The sequence below is a fragment of the Brachycentrus maculatus genome, unplaced genomic scaffold (genome assembly GCF_059751285.1).
Source record: "Brachycentrus maculatus isolate JH-2025_06_01 unplaced genomic scaffold, ASM5975128v1 h1tg000039l, whole genome shotgun sequence".
Classification (NCBI taxonomy): Eukaryota; Metazoa; Arthropoda; class Insecta; order Trichoptera; family Brachycentridae; genus Brachycentrus; species Brachycentrus maculatus.
This window is the reverse complement of record NW_028280793.1, coordinates 1,032,717-1,053,685: the sequence shown is the minus strand read 5'-3', so window position 1 is coordinate 1,053,685 and position 20,969 is coordinate 1,032,717. Positions and strand designations below refer to the sequence as shown.

General features: G+C 32.7%; 1 protein-coding gene across 2 annotated transcripts in view; it reads left to right on the top strand.

Moving 5' to 3' along the window:
* LOC148312474 (ATP-binding cassette sub-family G member 1) overlaps nucleotides 1-20,969 on the top strand; it is a 74,756-nt gene that overhangs the window by 45,085 nt on the left and 8,702 nt on the right. For both annotated transcript variants that reach the window (XR_015839221.1, XM_088277125.1), the window contains exons 3-8: nucleotides 728-845; nucleotides 3,894-4,092; nucleotides 6,626-6,771; nucleotides 18,187-18,425; nucleotides 19,742-19,867; nucleotides 20,549-20,736. Coding sequence is in view for 1 of the 2 variants with exons in the window: in XM_088277125.1 (XP_088133251.1) it covers nucleotides 728-845; nucleotides 3,894-4,092; nucleotides 6,626-6,771; nucleotides 18,187-18,425; nucleotides 19,742-19,867; nucleotides 20,549-20,736 (1,016 nt within the window). In the remaining variant the exon portion in view is untranslated. The remainder of the gene's footprint in view (nucleotides 1-727; nucleotides 846-3,893; nucleotides 4,093-6,625; nucleotides 6,772-18,186; nucleotides 18,426-19,741; nucleotides 19,868-20,548; nucleotides 20,737-20,969) is intronic.

Here is a 20,969-nt window from a genome sequence, read left to right as displayed (position 1 = left end):
GAAAATATAAAAAAACATAAGGTAAAAACAAAATAAGAAAATATGACGTATCACTACATATATAACTTTCCATAACGTATTTTTTCAGATCATTCATTTTGGATCCCCGAATTGATTCTATTTTATATATGTTAGACAGCTGGTCAATTTAAGTATATGCAATATATTTTAAAGACCTTACTCCAAATTTAGTAGTGTTTATTCTCTCTCTCTGTCTACCCCTGCGGGGAATAGGTAATGGTTAGTAATTAGTTTTACAATAAGAACCAAGAGATATTAGTTGATTATTATTAAACATATCGAGCACTCCTTTCAAGAACGTCATAAATCAAAAATCGTCAATTTTCAGTTGTGCATGTTTTCGGAATGCCCAAAAAATGTTCTAAATCCCAGCAAAAGAGGCATATTTTTACTTAATATTTACCCACTACAGGGCAGAAAGTGTTGTTTTTGAATTTTGAAGAAAAGCTATTGTTTAATAATTTTTTTTTAAATACTAAATATTTTTCAAATGGAGAAAAAACCTTCGGGTATAACCGAAAAAGATCTGTTGCATAGTAAAAAGTTCAATAAGTGGCTTGATATTTATTTTTAATGCATTGTATTATATTTTTAAACTTTAAAAACGTTTTCCGGAAAAACCAAGTTTTTTTTTATTAATGACGTTCTTGAAAGGAGTGAGCGATATATGACATGAAAATTAATGAAATGTTTATTTTTCTTTCAGACCAAAAACAAATCTTACACGGAGTTGATGGAAGGTTCAAATCGGGAGAGTTGACTGCCATCATGGGACCTTCAGGAGCTGGGAAGAGTACACTTCTCAATATCCTGGCAGGACTAACGTACGTTTTCCTTAATAATTCATTAATAATTAATTTTAAGTGTTTTGCCAATAAAACATAGTGCGACAGAGAAAACCCAGTATGGTTTTTGATGTTGAAAAACCAAGTTTATGATGTTGAAAAACCAAGTTTTTGATGTTGAAAAACCAAGTTTTTGATGTTGAAAAACCAAGTTTTTGAGAATGACATGATAAACTTAAAGTGTCGTTTCTTTGTTTTACAAAGCAATACGAGTATTTTGAGTCTTATTTAATAAATCGCATTTTTATATTACTTTGCATATTTTATTAAACAAAGTAATTTATTTTCAACTACACTATTTGTAACATATAACTTCAGAATAAATTATTGAAAATTGTCTTGAATATTTTTCGCAGATACTTTGTGGCACATTTTATAAACTTTATAAAATAAAACAACTTTGTTTTAACCACTTTTTATTGGTACATTTTTTCCAACCGGTTTCGACAACATTTTCGCTACGCAATGCACAATAAAAAACAACATTTAGGAGTTTTTAAATCATATTTTTTAAATCAAATTTTTGAAATCGTATTTTCATATTGTGTACGGAGTGCGTGGAAGTTTTTGGTAAGGGAAGGGTAATTAACTATGAGTATTTCAATGTTTTAGAATTTAGTACATAAACCCCGATGATGACAAGGTTCTTGTTGAAACAATAAAAAGTGGTTAAAACAAAGTTGTTTTATTTTATAAAGTTTATAAAATGTGCCACAAAGTATCTGCGAAAAATATTCAAGAAAAGTAATATTTGTGCTGGTTATCGTCAGCTCACAAAAATGCGTTTTACACGTTTTACGTAACGAATCAGTTAGATTTCCGTGTTAATTGGTGACCTTATTTCCTGAACCTTGTGACCCTTCAATCGGTTCACGGTTTATCGGCGAATTCAAGGCCCCATAAATCACGAAGGATATCGATGCTTACCGCCTCTTATCCTCAAAACCATGCACGTATTCGCCATCGAATATTTTCAAGAGTCTTTTCTTTTGTAAAAAATTACGAGTCAATCGGTATTTTTTAAATTTTTAATTTAAGTTTTACTTAGTAAATACCACTGTTTCTTAAAATCTACTGTGACGCGTGTTTCGATGCATTCCGCATCATTTTCAAACACCGTATGTGAAGCTAATTCTAAATTTTAGAGTTAAATTTTAGTCCCTAGAACTTTGAAGGTTGAAGAGGGGGTAGGAGCTGTTTCTTATTTTTACTTATTTATTTCATTATTTTTAAAATATTTTTTATTATAATTTCTTATTAGTGGGAACATAGACAATAACGGGGATGCTTAAGTCATTGTCATATTGTTGATTAATAAGTATTTGAACACACTCAAAATGTTCTTTATAATTGTGGGTCTTAAAATGTCGGGTTGTGGTCCTGTGGTTAGTGTCGCTGACTCTTAAGCCAGAGTTTCTCGGTTCGAACCCACTCTACCACAATTTTATACCTATTTATAATAATGAGCAGCTTAGGCCCACAGAAATAGTATGAAATTGAAATATTTGTGTCAATAACAAAAACACAAATATTTATCTTAAAAAAAAAGAGATTGAAAGTTCTTTCACCCACATTCCCTGATCTTTTTTCTTAAATTAAAGGAATAACCTGCAAAGCCTCTATTTCAAGAGGCTTGTCTGCAGGTAGGATAGTAAGGATAGGTATGGTAAATGTGAAAAATACAGCACAAGCAGCCAGACCAATTGAAAATAAATATTTCTTGAATTTATATTGCAATTGGCGGGAATCGAACCCACGACGCTAGTTTCGCAGTGGAGCGTCTACCGAACTACGCCATGGCGCTTATCTGATGCAGAAGCATCAAGGCTAGCTTTCCTATAAATATAGCATCTCGTAAATGGTTGAACTTAGGAGCATATCTTTGACATTGCGTATGCACCGCTATCGCGTTCTGTGACAATGTGGGACACAGTTCAAGCTTAGTGACACAGTTATGTAGGTCTGCCCTGATATATTGTACTTGTAGGAAGTTGCATTATCGCGTGACCTATTTCTGGATGCACTAGTTTCTACACGCGCACACTTTGTATGCTCTAACGTCAGACGGACTTGGGATCCGGTCAGATATGAATAATCAAATCATTATTGAATTTCCTCTATTCAAGGTATTTAAATAGACACATTGCACTACAAACAATGGTGCATCGTTTAATTACCGAAGCAAGGTACATATTTGTTGATTGATAACCGTTTATTATGCAAATTATTCAGTTTACAATATGATTTAAAAATACAAATTAAACACTTGTACAGGGTGGCACAATGGTTATTGGCGGTTTTAGGAATGTATGTACTTTTTTTTACCGTACTAATTTTTAAATGCGAAGCAGTATTTATTAATATATTATTAGATTAAAACCAATATTTTTAGCTTTTCCACTTTATTTTTATTTGACCAGCGACCGGGTTTCAGCGACCGTTACCGACATCATCAGACTGGTCTGATGATGTCGGTAACGACGAAACCCGGTCTCTGGTCAAATAAAAATAAAGTGGAAAAGTTAAAAATATTGGTTTTAATCTATTAACATTCCAATATGTATTTTACATATTCAATTCATCTTCAAACCCTTATCCGCACCCCAATGGTGCATAGGGCACTGCGTCATATAAACGCAGTGTTATCTTGATCGTTAACACATGAAGGAAAGGGGATCAGCCCTCCGCTTCAGGTACCAGTCCAGGGTAATATTGAATAAATACCTACTAGAGTGAAAAAATCACTTATATTTCTTAAAACCCCCCCCCTGGGTATCGAACCCGGCACATCCAGTACGGTAGTCCGTTTGTCCGCCTCCGTAGTGTAATGTTACATATTTAAAATAATAATATTAAACTCTGAGTTGTCAAATGTCAAATCGTAATAATTTTGTTTTAATGACCTGAAGATGGAATGATTTTCCGAAACCTGTAGTCACGAAGTGTTAATAAAAGTGGTACTACACAAAGTAAACAATGGATGATAAGGAAAGTGTTTTATTAAATTTTAAGCCCGTTTGACTTCAGGACCACCGGGGTGACCGGGAAGGTGTACGTAAACGGGAGAGAACGTTCCCGCGGGGCGCCGCAACGCTTCCAGCGGCTGTCCCGCTACATCCAGCAGGAGGACGAGCTCAGACCCCATCTTACGGCGGGCGAGGCCATGACGGTGGCCGCTCACCTCAAGCTAGGCTTCACGCTCACAGACAAGGAGAAACACAATCAGGTAACTAAAATACATACGATAAAACTACCTTTTTTTTCCTTGGGGGTCAAGGGATCTTGCATCCCTTATGTCACCGCGACCATGTCAGGTCTATTGTGACTTCCCTGTGTTTTACAGCTCACTGCCAAGACCTACATGAGTCACGTAACTCACGACCTCTCTTGGTGGTAGGAGCTTCACCTTCTCGGAGTCCAGTAGAGATCTTCCAAGGATGTGACTTCGTTTGCGAGTGAGTGCGTCACAATTGTCGAGAATGTGGATTGGCGTTTCGTTATCCTCCATACAAAATCTGCATCCTGGGGAGTAAAAGAAAACTACCTTTAGTGACTGTTAAAATGCTGAGAATATCTGTGGAGATCCTCACCAAAACGTCACATTTCCATTATAAATGATTTTAAGTAATCAGGAATTCTAGCTTGTAAAATTTTTACGTTTTGGTGCGACTTAATGTTTTCTTATTTAACACTGGATTGGTCCCTCTGGGAATCGATACACAACCGTATAATAAAAATTGTAGTCTTCCACACAAAACCACACGTGCATTTGTAGTACACAAAAATACACTACAATTGTGTAATGCGATGTTTAATGAGGCGAAAACCACTCCGACAAGAATTCCACGACCCCCTCAAAATTCCGTGTTCAATAACCCATATTTTTATTTTATTTAATTTTATTTATTTTATTTGTTCGAGAATTGTACAGGTTTACATATAAAAAAATTGTATAAAAAATCATAGTTACATTAACAATTATAAACATTACATTACATTAACAAAAATAGTTACGTTAAAAAAAAAGCCAATCAAACAATTCCACATTTATGTTATAAAACCCTTAAAAATCATTCAGAGATTTAAAAAAAGGGTATGGTATAAAATAATAGATTTAGCAGGATGAAGAAGGCAAGGAGAGGAATTAATGAGGGTGGTTAAAGGATTTTTTTCTAGGTAAGAAGTTTAAAAAGTTTAAAATATCTCATATCGCTCACTCCTTCCAAGAACGTCATAAATCAAAAATCGTGAATTTTGAGTTGGGCATGTTTTCGAAATGCCCAGAAAATGCACTATATCCCAGCAAAAGAGGTACATTTTTAACTTAATACAGGGCAGAAATACTTTACCCACTACAGGGCAGAAAATGAAGTTTTTGCATTTTGAAGAAAAGGTATTGTTTAATTATTTTTTTTTAAAATATACTTTATATTTTTCAAATGGAGAAAAAACCTTCAGGTTGTACCTAAAAAGATCTGTTGCACAGTACAAAGTTCAATAAGTGGCTTGATATTTATTTTCAATACATTGTGTTTTATTTTTAAACTTTAAAAAAATTCTCCTGAAAAATCAAGTTTTTTGATTTTTAACGTTCTTGAAAGGAGTGAGCGAAATGCCAGAGCATTTTTTTTTTAAATTTAATGTTCTCGATTTTCTCCTACGTATTATTTAATGGGGTCTTTATGATAAATTAATATTGACAGTAGATTTATGTAGATCAAATAAAGTAACCTCGCTGTACCGCTGAGTTTCATTGCGACACCAATAACCAATAATTTCCGGTTTGAGAAATAATAAAGATCGATCGATCTTTCGATTTTCATTTAAAGGTCCATCTATTAATACTACATAAGTATTTACAAATGCTGGGTTTACAATACTTTTCTTTATTTTAGCAGGAATTAAAGGAATTGTATAATAGGTATTTTTTTTCTTGTATGTTTATTAAATAAGATAAAAATTTATATTTTTAAAAAAGGTATAAAAAAGCAACAACAAAAAAATAAGTCCTCGAATCACACATCAAAGATACGTGTGTGTGTGTGTGTGTGTTTACATTTTAAATTTTAATTTCACAATGAATATGGGCACACAGTATTATCAAAGCCGTAAAGAAACACGATGTCCGCCATGAGCACTTTTAATTGTTGCGTGTGCTGATTTTACTTTTAACAAATGGCGCTGCCATTGCTTTTAATAAGACTATCTTCCGGAAAACGTTTTAACAGGTATATTAACATGAAACGTTGTGTTTAAATTTCGAAGCAATCGGTGAATGATTTATAGGTTTTGTTTTTCTTTTTTATTATTTCTTAAGTTAGCTTATATTACATAATATAAACTATTTTATTTATACACTTAATTTACTTCATACACTAATATATATTGTATATATATATATATATATATATATATATATATATATATATATATATATATATATATATATATATATATATATATATATATATATATATATTTATATATATATATATATATATATTTATATATATATATATATATAAATATATATATATATATATATATATATATATATATATATATATATATATATATATATATATATATATATATATATTTATATATGTTTATATATATTTACATTTCCTTACAGTGAACAAAACATTAATTTTTAAATTCTTTCAGACTTTTTTCATTCTTCATACATTCATGAATCTCATCATACATACATACATACTACGAATAGGTTCTTAATATTGTTTTTTTTTTGTTCGCAGGTGAAGGAATCACTTTCGGTCCTCGGTTTGGACGAGTGCTACGGGACTCTCACCGGAAACTTGTCTGGAGGGCAGAGGAAGAGGTTGGCTATAGCTCTGGAACTCCTCTCCAACCCGCCGGTACTCTTCCTGGATGAACCGACCACGTGAGTTCCCAAATACCCCTATTTATTTTAATATATCGCTCACTCCTTTCAAGAACGTCATCAATCAAAAACTTGATTTTTCAGGAGAACGTTTTTAAAGTTTAAAAATATAATACAATGTATTAAAAATAAATATCAAGCCACTTATTGAGCTTTTTACTGTGCAACATATCTTTTTAGGTAAAACCTGAATGTTTTTTCTCCATTTGAAAAATATTTAGTGTATTTAAAAAAAATTAAACAATAGCTGTTCTTCAAAATGCAAAAACAACACTTTCTGCCCTGTAGAGGGTAAATATTAAGTTTAAAATATGACGCTTTTGCTGGGATATAGTACATTTTCTGGGTATTCCGAAAACGTGCACAACTGAAAATTGACGATTTTTGATTTGACGTTCCTGAAAGGAGTGAGCGATATGTGGAGGTCCTCACCAACAACATACATTTTTATTTTATTTATTTATTTTGCGTTTAATTTGTAGAATTCCATTTTAATTTATGTATTAATTTTAAATCAAACACTGATTTTTTGAGTCTACTAAATTGTATATTATTAAGAAAAACACATAAAAATTTATACTGTGACAATTGTTTCGCCTTGTTAGGGCATTATCAAACGAATGTGAAGATCAAAAGGACTACGGTCCTAATGTAGCTCTACAATACTAAGTGACAGTTTTAACAATTACCAACTAGAATGCAACGATTGTATTGCAATTTACGTGGGGCAAACTGGACGCTCTTTCTTAACCAGATATTCAGAACACATAAGATCTTTTAAAAATAAAAATAAAACTAGTGTCTTATTTGAAAAATGTGTCAAAACGAATTAGACAAATAAATAAGCTTATTTATTGTAACTGCAGACAATTGAATTGATTATTGAAGGCTGTCTGGAGATCGTATTTATAATCGGTGAATACCAAATGCCGCCTATACAATGCCTGCATTGCTCCTGTTCTCTTACGGCTGTGAAACATGGCACCTTACAAGGGCCCAGAGCAGCCGTGTACTAAGCTTTGAGAATAGGTGTTTGCTGAGAATTTTAGGCTTGCGGTGGTTTGACTTTGTGAGGAATGAAGAGATAAGGCGTAGGACGCAGCAAATCTTGGTCACAACTGTCGTCAAGAAAAGGCGATTCAATTGGCTCGGCCATGTACTCCGCATGCCTCCCGAGAGCCTTAATCAAGCTTGCCTCTTTTACAAGGCATCAGGTTCGCGCCGCCCAGGACGACCACTGCTGACAACTCGTCGGCAGTTCTCGTCAGAACTTCGGGACGCGTATCTGACTTGGGAGGATACAAGGGAGCTGGCAGCCGACAGAAAAGCCTGGAGACCGTTTGTGGACTCCATATGCTCCACCTAGGGAGCGGATATGGTTTATTATTTACTGCAGACAGTTGGTAGAATTCCATATTGAATTTAGTGTTTGATAATGTCCTAGAAGACGATACGCGTCACGTATTAATATATACATAAATAAATGTAGAATTCAATCCAAAAAACGTGTTTTATTTTGGATGTATTACCCAAAAATTGAATAAATAAGCTGTGACGGATCTTGATTGATGGGTATAAACGAAATATGCTTTAAATTCTTGTACAGAATAGGCAAGGAAAATTTTCTTAGGCAATTAAAAAATATAAAAATTAAAATTAAACGGAGAGCCCTGTGATCTCTTTCATCTGGTCGGTCCATCGGGTTGGAGATCTGCCTCTAGCTCTCCGACCTTCGAGATTCAGAGTTTTTTTAGTGAAAAATCAGCATATTGTAGTAAATTATAGTGTTTTTTCGCCGAATTATTGAAGTGTGCTGTATATTGATCAATATTACGTGATGTTACGTATGTTTGCTTCCTGACTCCTGACTTCATTAGCATTCAATTAATAAATAATCCTCCGCTTTCTCAGCGATGACCTTCTTACACTAGCGGTATGTTCATTATTATACGACTACAAATCTAATTATAACCAATCGATTACGAAAACTACATTTAATTCGAATTTATCAAATAAAAATTACTTTTTTTGGATACTTACATGGGAATCGAATAAAAAACCGAATTAAATAACGACTTCGATAAAATATTTTTATTTTTAATTTATGTTTTAGTATATAGCACTGTTTCTTAAAATCTACTGTGACACGTGTTTTGATGCATTCCGCATAATTTTCAAACACCGTATCATATACGGTATTAAAAATGCATATGAAGCCACTTATTAAACTTTTTACTGTGCAACTGTGTTTAGGTAAAACCTGAATGTTTTTTTTCAATTGAAAAATATTTAGTATATTTAAAAAAATAATTAAATAATACCCTTTCTTCAAAATACTTTCTGCCCTGTAGCGGGTAAATATTAAGTTAAAAAATTGCTGCTTTTGCTGGGATATAGTACATTTTTTGGGCATTCCGAAAACATGCACAACTGAAAATTGACGATTTTTTTAAATATGACATTGTTGAAAGGAGTGAGCGATATGTCATGATGGGTCCCACATAAGTTTTATGTATATATGTACACATTTTTGGGCGATAATATCTAACATACACTACTCAGTAAACGCTAACTTCCGCATGGAATCAGTGCGCAGGTCTCTTGTTATTTGTTATAAACGCACGACTAGCATATTTTATCGGGTTTCATCTGTCGGATTTCGGCCAGCGACAGCATTTTTAATTTATCAAAATAAGTACTATATTGTGCCTCGGTGTTAGACACGTCGCGCCTTGATAATGACCGTCCACAGAGCTGAACCTTAACCCGCGTCTAGCGTCTGGTGCAGGGGTCGACAACGTATCGCTCGCGAGCCACAGATGGCCCTTTAAGCAAATTGTTTGGCTCTTTTTCGTCAAATTCAAAATGACACTTTTTACAGAAATCGCTCACTCCTTTCAAGAACGTCATAAATCAAAATTCGTCAATTTTCAGTTGTGCATGTTTTCGGAATGCTCAGAAAATGTACTATATCCCAGCAAAAGAGGCATATTTTCAACTTAATATTTACCCGCTACAGGGCAAAAAGTGTTGTTTTTGCATTTTGAAGAAAATGTAGTGTTTAATTATTTTTTTTAAATATACTTAATATTATTCAAATGGGGAAAAAACCTTCAGGTTTTACCTAAAAAGATCTGTTGCACAATAAAAAGTTCAATATGTGGCTTGATGTTTATTTTTAATACATTGTATTATGTTTTTAAACTTTAAAAACGTTCTCCTGAAAAATCAAGTTTTTTATTTATGACGTTCTTGAAAGGAGTGAGCGAAACGTTGACTGTATTATGTTTTTATTCATTTTTATTTTGGCTGGGTCAGCAGAGATGGTGCCGTTTAAGCACAAACCTTTCTCTTGTTAAAAATGTAAACATTGTATGTGAAAATGTAAAAATACCTTTAAAAAACCACACTAGTTTCAAACCGCTTTCAAGTTCAATATGTCAATAAAAGGCTCGTTTGATAGCAAACATACCTATTTATATTATTTTTTATTTATTTCAAAACATATTACATACATAAGTCCCGATGAGTAATTTCTATTTCTCATTTTGGGACTTGGGATTAAGGTTAACAAGACTAAAACACAAATAAGAAAGTTACAAAAAAGATTTTAAAAGAATTAAAGAAAACTAATACATGGCAAAATATAAAGCAATAAACAGGTATAATAAATAGGCATATAAAAAAACATAAGGTAAGAAGCATGATTAAAATAAACAAATGAGAAAATGTACCTAAAAATACAAACGAGAAAATATCTTCTTCTTCTCCTTCTCATTGTAGGCCTTGCGGCCTGTTTTTAAGACGGATTAGCCTCCTGCGATGTCGATTCCCAGCTATCGACCCATCTCTTTGGTGGTCTGCCCGGGAGTCGTCTACCATGGAATTGTCACGAGAAAATATAACAAGAAAAAAAAACATCAACCATTTTTATACTCGGAATGTTAATATATAATACATGATTACAAAAATCTTATAAAAATGTATACACTGGTATGCTTATGCATAGCGGATAGCTTTCTCGTGATAGTCCAAACTGGGGTCAGTGATGATTCCCGTGCAATCAGTCATAATGGGTATACTTAAATAATATTTTCAAACCTATATAACATCGAATTATTTTTCGATTTTCCTCTTCATCTTCTTCTACGTTTTTTAGATCCTCAGGATCTGTTTGTGCCTCCGCCTGTCGCTCTTGGGATGTTACTCCAGCTATCTCTCCACCTTCTTGGAGGTCTGCCTGGGGGTTTGCATCCTTAGGGTTTCTTTGAAGGGTGATACGTGGAAGTCTGTCTTCTGACATTCTGTTTATATGCTCATTCGATTTTCGATTTTCGATCAATTAAATTATTGCAAATTGAAATTTGGCTACTCAAAAATTTCTAAACGCTCGTTTACCTCACGTTTTTTATTTTTAAAAAAGGGAATTGCATTTATTATTTACATTGTTTATTATGTACAAGGTTTATAGATCATTAAGTGGATTTTTGTTTCGTTTAACTAAATTAATATGTTTTTATTAAAATCTGTGTTGGGAACAGGAGGGAAAGTCTAGTGTGGGCCAATCAGAAACTTCTCAGCATTTGCTCATTGCTGGGAGGAAATCACGTTGCACTCCTCAGGAAAAGGACTGTTGACTGTCATCAACAGACCTTCCGTTCCACTAGAAGAGGGTTCGACATTTTATGTCCTAGCTTGGTTTATGTTACCAATATCCTTTACTATGTTTTATCATGTAGTGGTACTCACGTTTGGCTCTTTTAGTCCAAGAGGTTGCCGACTCCTGGAGTCTAATGTCACGATTGCCGAGTGTGGTCGAGTCAGCATTATCGTGTCTCGCAGTTTTGCTCGAATGTGCTGAGCATTCCTTCTAGATAAATATTTTCACTGCCGACTTTGACATACTACAGCTTGACTACCACAAATTGTATATATATATATATATATATATATATATATATATATATATATATATATATATATATATATATATATATATATATATATATATATATATATATATATATATATATATATATATATATATATATATATATATATATATATATATATATATATATATATATATATATATATATATATATATATATATATATATATATATATATATATATATATATATATATATATATATATATATATATATATATATATATATATATATATATATATATATATATATATATATATATATATATATATATATATATATATATATATATATATATATATATATATATATATATATATATATATATATATATATATATATATATATATATATATATATATATATATATATATATATATATATATATATATATATATATATATATATATATATATATATATATATATATATATATATATATATATATATATATATATATATATATATATATATATATATATATATATATATATATATATATATATATATATATATATATATATATATATATATATATATATATATATATATATATATATATATATATATATATATATATATATATATATATATATATATATATATATATATATATATATATATATATATATATATATATATATATATATATATATATATATATATATATATATATATATATATATATATATATATATATATATATATATACATATATATATACATATATATATACATATATATATACATATATATATATATATATATTTATATATATATTTATATATATATATATATATATATATATATATATATATATATAACTAATTACCCATCACGCCGTTTCCTCGCAGGGGTAGGCAGAAATAATAGAACGACACCGCCACACCAATCTTTCTTTGCGCACAATCTTCGCCTCTTCCCCATTCATACATCTTCTCATACATACACGCCGGTTATTCCGACTCTCGACTTGACCACTTTCAAGTATTTGAAATATATGTCATGTTTTCTTCGTCTCCTTCTGCTTCTATTACCTATCACATTCGCCTCATAAATTTATTTTAATATCCTTTCTTCACTCATTCGATTTACATGCCCAGAACATCTCAACACGCCTTTATTAATTTTATCGATAATACTTATCTCAGCCTTGCATTAGAACATTTATATTTTATTTACGAATTTGATATAGAAAAAAAATCGTATTATGTATGATATATTATATTCATTGCATTCCATTTTTTCCCAATTTTTTATGTAGATTTCTTATTTCAAAATAAAAACTTCACTCTTTTTTATTTTCCTAATTGTATAATTTAGGAAGGTACTTTAATTTAAATAAAATATCCATGTAAAAGCAAAATGGCGCCATTGACCCGAAAATTATTACATTAGTTTTGTTATTGTACAAATATTCGCATATTTTTTAATAAAAATCGGTAATGCGTAGGAACCTCGTCGATTTACAGCATTCCCAACGCTATTGACCATAAAGTTAAATATTTCTTAGCGATGAGAAAGTCCACAATGGAGTATTTTCAGACGGGAGGTATATCTAATTTAACATACTCAACCTATAAAGGATTTTGTATGACTCGTTTTGTGTTTATAACAGCCGATATAATCAATATATACATTCATCATTTTCTTTTGGAAAATTCGCCTTCGTAAATGCGTTGTTTTCGTAAGTTGGTAATGAACGACGTCACAGAAACGATGGACTTATTTTAATATTGGTGGCATTACTACATTATTGGCGGCTCTATTTGTTGATGTCTATGGTCCACCCTCCCACCCCCCCCCCCTCCCCTTCATATTATTACACAAATGGTAGTGTAGTGGTAAACAAACAATCCACACTACTACTATTATAGCTCTATAAAGCAGAGAGACATTTTGGGATACGCCGCATAACACACCCGATGACGTAAAATTTGATGACGTATGGCGGTGTGCGTTTTTCGTTTTATTCAAATATCTAAAGTTTAAACCTTAATGTCTCCCCTACTTCTCTACAAGTTTCAATAAGAATGTAACCGATAGTCTTGTGATTTTTCATTATAATTTTTAGCCAATAACACATCATGAGAATGATTCATTCTGTCCATATTGATCATAAACTAAATTGCATAAAGCAATTAATTTCTATTATCCTCCATATGCCATAAATTGTCTATTCCATGGCCAAGAATGATTATCGCTAACTGGATATCCTCAAAAGCAGGCCTCTGGAGCTGTCAACCTCAACATACAGTACCTGCATGTATAGGATGTTTTTTTTAGGTTTATTTTCAATCTGGCAACATTGTTGCTACAGACTGCCAAATTTGACAGTTGACAGTTGATTTGTAGTCATTTTTTAAAAACGAAACACTTGAATATACCACTTTAATGAGTTTTATTTATATATTCGACTAGTTTCGAAAACTTACAGATGTTTTCTAAACTAGTCGTATATATAAATAAAACTAATTAAAGTGGTATATTCAAGTAGTTAATTTTTAAAAATGAATAAAAATGTCATTCAATAAAGTTAATGCTGAATCAATAAATAATATGATTTATAGTCATTACAATTTTGCCATTTCACCATAAAAAGACTGAATGACCATTATGCGAAAACAATATTCAGCTTGACCCTCTTATTCAACGCAAATTTTGGTCACCGTGAGGCACATTTTTGGTTAAATGGCTATATCGGTAAGCAGAATTGGTGAATTTGGAGTGGAGAAAACCCAAAAGCCTTTGTCGAGACGCCCTTACATCCATTAAAAGTCACTGTTTGGTGTGCTTTATGGGCAGGTGGAATCATTGTCCCATATTTTTTTAAGACAATACAGGCCAAAATGTTACGGTCAATGGAGAACGCCACAGAACCATGATTACTGATTTCATGTACCTCAGTTGAATGGCATTGATGTGACAGAGCTGTTGTTTAAAAAAGGTGGCCCAACATGCCACATGGCGGATGCCACCATAAATTTATTGCGTGAAGTTTGAACTTGTATAGTTGAATTTGGTTATTTGGCTGTCATGTTCAATGAGATTTGTGAATAAAATGAATTTTTATTCGACATCGCTATTTTTTCCCTTTTATAAGTATTGTATATTTGAATTTGTAAACTTCTAAAAAAAAAAACACCCTTACATCCATTAAAAATCACTGTTTGGTGTGATTTATGGACAGGTGGAATCGTTGGCCCAACTTTTTTTAAGACGATGCTGGCCAGAATGTAACTTTCGATAGAGAGCGCTACACAACCATGATTATTGACTTCTTCGTACCTCAGTGGAATGTCATTGATGTGACAGAGCTGTGGTTTCAACAAGATGGCGCAACATGCCACACGGCGAGTTCCACCATCAATTTATGGGGAGCAATTTTAATTTGTATGCCTCAACAAAAAAACACTCTGTATACTCTTATACCTACAGAGAACATTATAATTCATAAATGTTGAAACTCCGTACTCACTAAGAACCTAAGCACATTACATACTTCCGTTACTAATAATGATTAATGCAAATTATGTCACGGAAATACTAATTGAAATTAATACAAACATTATAAATCCGCTAAAGGTTATTTTATTCCATTGTCTGTTTATTGATTATTATGGTATCAGAGATTATAGGAATAAATCCAACTGACTCAGATATTTACATTTTTCTTAAGAACTGTTGAAGCGTTATCTTTCCTTAGTAAGTTACTAACCATCGCGCTGCTTCTCCGCAAGGGTAGACAGAGAGAATAGAACGCCGCACCTATTTGTCTTTGCAAATAAACATCACCTCATCCGCATACATTCCGACTCCTGACTTGCCCACTTTTAAGTGTTTGAAATACTTGATCACGCCAAGTTAACCTAGGTCTTTATCTGCTTCTATTACCAATCAAATTTGCCTCCTAAATTTGTATTACTAGCCTTCCTTAACTCATTCGATTCTGATGCCCAAACCGCCTCCGCAGTGTAATGGTCGGCATGCTCGGCTAACATACTGTAGGTGACGGGTTCGATCCCCTGGGGATCAAATGAATATATGTGGTTTTTCACTGTTATATTTATTCAACATTACCTTGCACTGGTACCTGAAGCGGAGGACTGATCACCTTTCCTTCATGTGTCGACAATCAAGATAACACTTCATTTATATGATGCAGTGCGCAGTGAACATATATATATATATATATATATATATATATATATATATATATATATATATATATATATATATATATATATATATATATATATAAAGTTTAAAAACTGTATGTGCTTGTCGCGTACTACCGACATCAGCTTACTCAGCAATCAACGCGTTAATAAATTAAACAATAAAAAAGTCATTAACGAGGATGTACAGATGTTGATCTTATTGGTGATGCATTGCTTTATGCGAAAACAAGCGTACTGCAAAATGCAAATGCGATTTTTAATTACACAAGACATGCTCAGTCAGTTATAGCGTTTAATAATTGTAATGAAAAACTAATAACCATAATAAAAATAAATGACTGACAGACACCTGAATGAATAATGTTATCTTAATTTATTTGTTTTTTTTTTCATCATTTAATTGTTTTTAATTTTAATTGTGAGTCAGTTTGTGGTCCTGCTGTTAGTTTGGTGGTACTTGAGTTAGACGTTTTAAGTTCGAAACTCCCTCTGACACAACTTAATTCCCTGGCCTACCTAAATTGAAATATTCGTACCATAATATGACCACATTTACAGGGTTTATGACAATAATAGGCTTGGAAGTGATCACTTTGCACATATCGCTTACTCCTTTCAATAACGTCATATATAAAAAAACTTGATTTTTTAGGAGAACGTTTTTAAAGTTTAAAAATATAATACAATGTATTAAAAATAAATATCAAGCCATTTACTGAACTTTATACTGTGCAACAGATCTTTTTAGGTAAAACCTGATGGTTTTTTTCTCCATTTGAAAAAATTGTAGTATATTTAAAAAAATAATTACACAATACCTTTTCTTTAAAATGCAAAAACAACACTTTCTGCCCTGTAGCGGGTAAATATTAAGTTTAAAATATGCCGCTTTTGCTGGGATATAGTACATTTTCTGGGTATTCCGAAAATATGCACAGCTGAAAATTGATGATTTTTAATTTATGACGTTGTTGAAAGGAGTGAGCGATATGTAACACTCAGTGGTGGGATTCACCAGCTTCAGTTTGCCGAACCGGTCCCTAACCCTTTGTTGTCACACAATATTCCGATTGAGATCATGTATCGGAACACGCTCGGTTTACTTAGTCCGCCACGTTATAAAAATATTTGACCCACATGAAGAGAAAGAAATATTGGAGAGATGAAAAAAAATACTGGTAAAATTCAGTTAAGTTATTGCACTTAGTAAAAAGAATATTGTGAACGATATACCCTTCGAAAAATGTACAAGTAAACAATGTTTTCCTTTCTCTAACTTGCCGGTCTCCCACAGTGCCAGAGGAGATAGAAACATTTAATACATAAAAAAATGCAATAGAAAATCACTACAACATTGTTACATTACTTAATTGACTTTTAAATATGTATCATTATAATTGGAGCATTCTGAGTTGTTATGTGAATGTTCTGTTTATGTGCAGAATAAAAAACAAATAAATGAATAAATGTATAAACTATTTTTTATAGGGGGGGGGTAGGGTAGTACCTAATAACCTTGAAAATTTTGAATCCCATTACTGGTAACATTCACCAATTCCACCCATGATTGACAACCACACTACTAAAATTTTGAAACTTCTAGATATGTTGATCAAACTCCTGACCTAGTATATGTGAGTTCACAACCACCATCTGTGTTGAAATAGGGAAAGCTTTTTTACTAAGCAAAGACGCATATAAATATCTCGGATCACATTGACATACTTCCTTTCCCAATTCCAACATAGATGGTGGTTGTGAACTCCCACGAGTTTGAACAATATATTATATATAAAAGTTTAAAAAATTGTCAATCATTGGTAGAATTGGTAAATGTTAGACGTGTGTAAAGTGATCACCTAACACACAATGGATGGGAAAGGTATTTCTACCGATTCGGTCGATAGATCCTTAAGGACTGGATGGGTATTTTTCCTTCTGCGCCGGCCTCATTTCAAAGTCAGAAAAGATCAAATTACACATTTAATGTTTTTTTATGAATATTATATACCAATTTCTATGTTAAGGTCTTAACTATATGTAAATAATTATCAAAAACCCTTGCCAGCAGTCCCCAGGCGTAAAAATATCCGTCCGAAATGTGTTAACCAAGCCTATGACGGTCGTAATCCCTGTAAATACCCAGACTATTTTATTCTTCTTTTTCTATGCCGAGATGCCAAAAATGTTAAAAATAAATCCGAAGCGGAGATGGATAGTCCAGATTTGTGAACAAGTATTTGGGCACACTCAACATGCTGTAAATAACAAATGGCTTTTCAGGGGTCTTGACAGCCTGTCCTGCTCCCAGTGTGTGTCCCTGCTGAAGCGCCTATCCCAGGAGGGCAGGACCGTGGTGTGCACCATCCACCAGCCCTCGGCGCTGCTCTTCGACATGTTCGACAAGCTCTACGCCCTCGCCAGCGGATCCTGCATCTACCGAGGACCCGCCAAGCAACTTGTCTCCTTCCTTGGATCTCAAGGACTGACTTGCCCGCCGTTTCACAATCCCGCTGATTTCCGTAAGTCACAAATCATAATCCTGCGTTAATCAAAATGGCTTTATGTTAGTCCAGTTAGATGCAAATTAGTTGTAAACAACAGAACCGTTGAACAGGTGATGAAATTCAAATATCTTAGAGTTGACATCAGTAGCTACGGTGAGCTATATGGTGAGACTCAGAAACAAATAAACAAGGCGCAGTTATATCCGAATGCGTCAGAAACTCCGTGTGGAGGGACAAACACATGAGAATAGAAAGTAAAATGAAAATATACAAAACATGTATTTGACCAATAGCCACTTATGGGATTGAGGCAAAAGCAGATACTTCCAGAAAAAAATCTCGACTTCGATCCTCCGAGATGAAGACTGTCCGATCCATAACCGGAAACACATTGCGAGACCAAGTAAGAAATACCGACATCCGGAGCATGTGTAAGACGGAGGATATCGTGAGGTGGGGACGACAACGAAGGCGATACTGGAATGAACATATAAACAGAATGTCAGCAGACAGACTTCCACGTATCGCCCTTCAAGGTAACCCTGAAGGACGCAGACCCCCAGACAGATCTCCGAAAAGATGGAAAGACAGCTGGGAGTCAACATCCCAAGAACGACATGCGGAGGCACAAACAGATCCCTAGGATCTACAAAAAGAAGAAGAAGAAGCTTAATGTTATTTCATTAATTGATCTATCTATCCATTTTTAATTTAAGTTTTACTCAGTAAATACCATGTTTCGATGCATCCCGCATCTTTTTCGATGTTTGAACACTTAAATTAAAAATGGCTTTATATTTTATTAGATTATATGTCAGCAAAGTGTGGCTCAGGAGACTCATGCGGTTTTTTAACCTTCTGAGTGTGGCTTCGTGACAAATATCCGCGGGAAAGCTCTTTGACTCTACGTATTCGTATGAATGAATCTTTTTGAAATATGAACCTTATTAAAAGCAAACTGAGAAATCGCCTTATTGATGATAGATATTATATTTTATGTAGCATAATTGTTTGATCAATTAGGGTTCAAATAAAACATCAATTCTTAGGTGTAAGTTGACATCAAATTATATAAAGAAATTTTAAGATATTATAATTGAAAAATAATAGGTTTAATCACCCAGAACTCATTTAGCATCCCCTGATCATAAAGAAATGAAGCTAGGAAACTCTTTAGCTTAACAGTAATTTGCCCTTCTATGTTCTAAGCATATTTTAATATATGTATTACTTTACCAATGGCTGAGCTAAAGAGGCGCTGACTTTCGTTACAGCAATCTGATCTCTATTGGATTCCAACAATAAATTATTTTTTTTACTTTTCCTTTCAGTTATAGAAGTTGCAATTGGTGAACACAATGTCGATCTCACGAAATTAGCTAATGCCGCATCGAGAGCTGACGAAGAAAGCAAATCCCTCGCTTCTAGGGACTCTATTATCCAAAGAAACAATAATGGTATGTACAACATCTGTTTCATTCCTTACAAATTATTTACATAATCAGTTACTTGTGAAACAATTTAATTGGTCGTCGCTTACATGGTTGAAAGTAGCCCTGAAAAGCTCACTCCTTTCAAGAACGTCATAAATCAAAAATCGACAATTTTAAATTGTGCATGTTTTCGGAATGCCCAGAAAATGTCCTATATCCTAGCGAAAGAGGCATATTTTAAACTTAATATTTACCCGCTATAGAGCAGAAAGTGTTGTTTTTGCATTTTGTAAAAATGGTATCGTTTAATTATTTTATTAAATATACTAAATATTTTTCGAATGGAGAAAAAACCTTCAGGTTTTACCTAAAAAGATCTGTTGCACAGTAAAAAGTTCAATAAGTGGCTTTATATTTATTTTTAATACATTTTATTATATTTTTAAACTTTAAAAACGTTCTCCTGAAAAATTAAGTTTTTTTTATTTATGACGTTCTTGAAAGGAGTGAGCGATATGTGCCACATAACCTGCCCAGTTCCACTTTCGTTCCGCGATTCTTTGAGCCACAACTATTACCTTGCTCTTCTCGTTGAACAATGTAAATCTGTAGAAAAAATCTTCACTACTGAGCTGATGTCATCGTCATCCCTTCATCATCATCGTATGTTTCTAGTATCATTAGAGTACCTACATTGGCTTGCAGGTTTAAGTGCCGATATGATACACTCTGACGGAAGACTGAAGGTTTCCATTGCCATGACTGACAACAGCGTGAGTAGCAGTTCGATGAATTCTAACACCATGATAGAAAAAATAAACCCGCCCGCAAATCAATTCCGGCAAACTTGGATTTTGTTGAAGAGAAATTTTCTGGTCGCGCGGCGAAATTATGTAAGTAATTTTTACACTTATAGAAAAAAAAATCAACATTATTTTAGGGACTACTTTAGGGACATTAATCTTTACGAAATTTTTATATCATTTTTACTATTTTTATTATTAGATTTCAAAGCCAGGCTAAAAAAAAAAAAATGGGGTTCTCGTGGAATCCGCGTCGGAGTGGAAGGGTATTCCACTTCAGAAAACATTGTATTACACAATTGTAGTGCGTTTTTATGTACTAC